The 878-nt window shown below is 68.2% G+C and overlaps 1 protein-coding gene across 1 annotated transcript in view; it reads left to right on the top strand.

The window, feature by feature from the left end:
• The first annotated feature begins 338 nt into the window (after positions 1-338).
• The window catches only part of Mxd3 (MAX dimerization protein 3), a 3906-nt gene continuing 3366 nt past the window's right edge, over positions 339-878 (top strand). Inside the window, exons 1-2 of the mRNA XM_005355233.2 lie at positions 339-447; positions 663-768. Coding sequence (XP_005355290.1) covers positions 378-447; positions 663-768 — 176 coding nt within the window. The 5' untranslated portion in view covers positions 339-377. The remainder of the gene's footprint in view (positions 448-662; positions 769-878) is intronic.

Below are 878 nucleotides of genomic sequence, written 5' to 3'. Positions count from 1 at the left end.
CCCGGCTCTGAGGCTCGCGGCCCGCCCCGAGGATGCGGCCGCGCCCGCGCGCACGTGCAACCTGGACCTGAGCGACTGCGAGTGGCAGGAGTGTGGGCAGCTCGCAGCACCCGGTGTCCAGGCTGTCCGACCCGGCCGAGCGCTTGTCACCAGGCGTTGGAGCCGTGGACCGGGACAGACTGGTCGGGAAGAGGCGGGACGGGCGGGGCAGGGCGGGGCGACCGCAGTTCCCAGGGGCGGGGCCGGGGCGGGGCGGCCGGGGGCGGGGCGGGCCCTGTGTTTGTGGCACCGTGTCAGTTACATTGAAACAAAAGTGGTTCCGCGGTTGCCAGGGCCAGCATCCCCGGCCCTCCCGCTTGCCGGCGGCTGTCGCCGACATGGAACCCGTGGCCAGCAACATCCAGGTCCTGCTGCAGGCGGCGGAGTTCCTGGAGAGGCGCGAGAGAGGTGAGGACAGACCCCGCGCGCGGGCTGGAGTTGGCTCCCAACTTGGACAGAGTACGGCTCTAGGGCAGCTGGCGCGCTGCCGCCCGCACATCCACAGGAGTGCGCGGGCGTCAGGGCAGGGAGTGACTGGGGAAAGTGTCCTGGCGCCAAAAACCTTTCCTTGATCACGCCGTGCCAGGGGCTCCGGCTGACGGGCTGGGTCCTCTCTCTGGCAGAGGCGGAGCATGGCTATGCGTCCCTGTGTCCACACTACAGCCCCGGGACTGTCTACAAGAGGAGAAAGCGACCCGTGCAAGCTCCTGGTGCGCTGAACAGTGGACGGTGAGCAGGGATGGGGCAGTGTGGGGAGGGGCGCTAGTTCTCAGCTGGCGCATCTAACCCTCTTCTCACTTCCTTGTTTGCCTTTCTGGGCCAGGTACCCTATTCCATCT

This window comes from Microtus ochrogaster, chromosome 16 (genome assembly GCF_000317375.1).
Source record: "Microtus ochrogaster isolate Prairie Vole_2 chromosome 16, MicOch1.0, whole genome shotgun sequence".
Classification (NCBI taxonomy): Eukaryota; Metazoa; Chordata; class Mammalia; order Rodentia; family Cricetidae; genus Microtus; species Microtus ochrogaster.
This window is presented reverse-complemented; position numbering and strand designations above follow the sequence as displayed.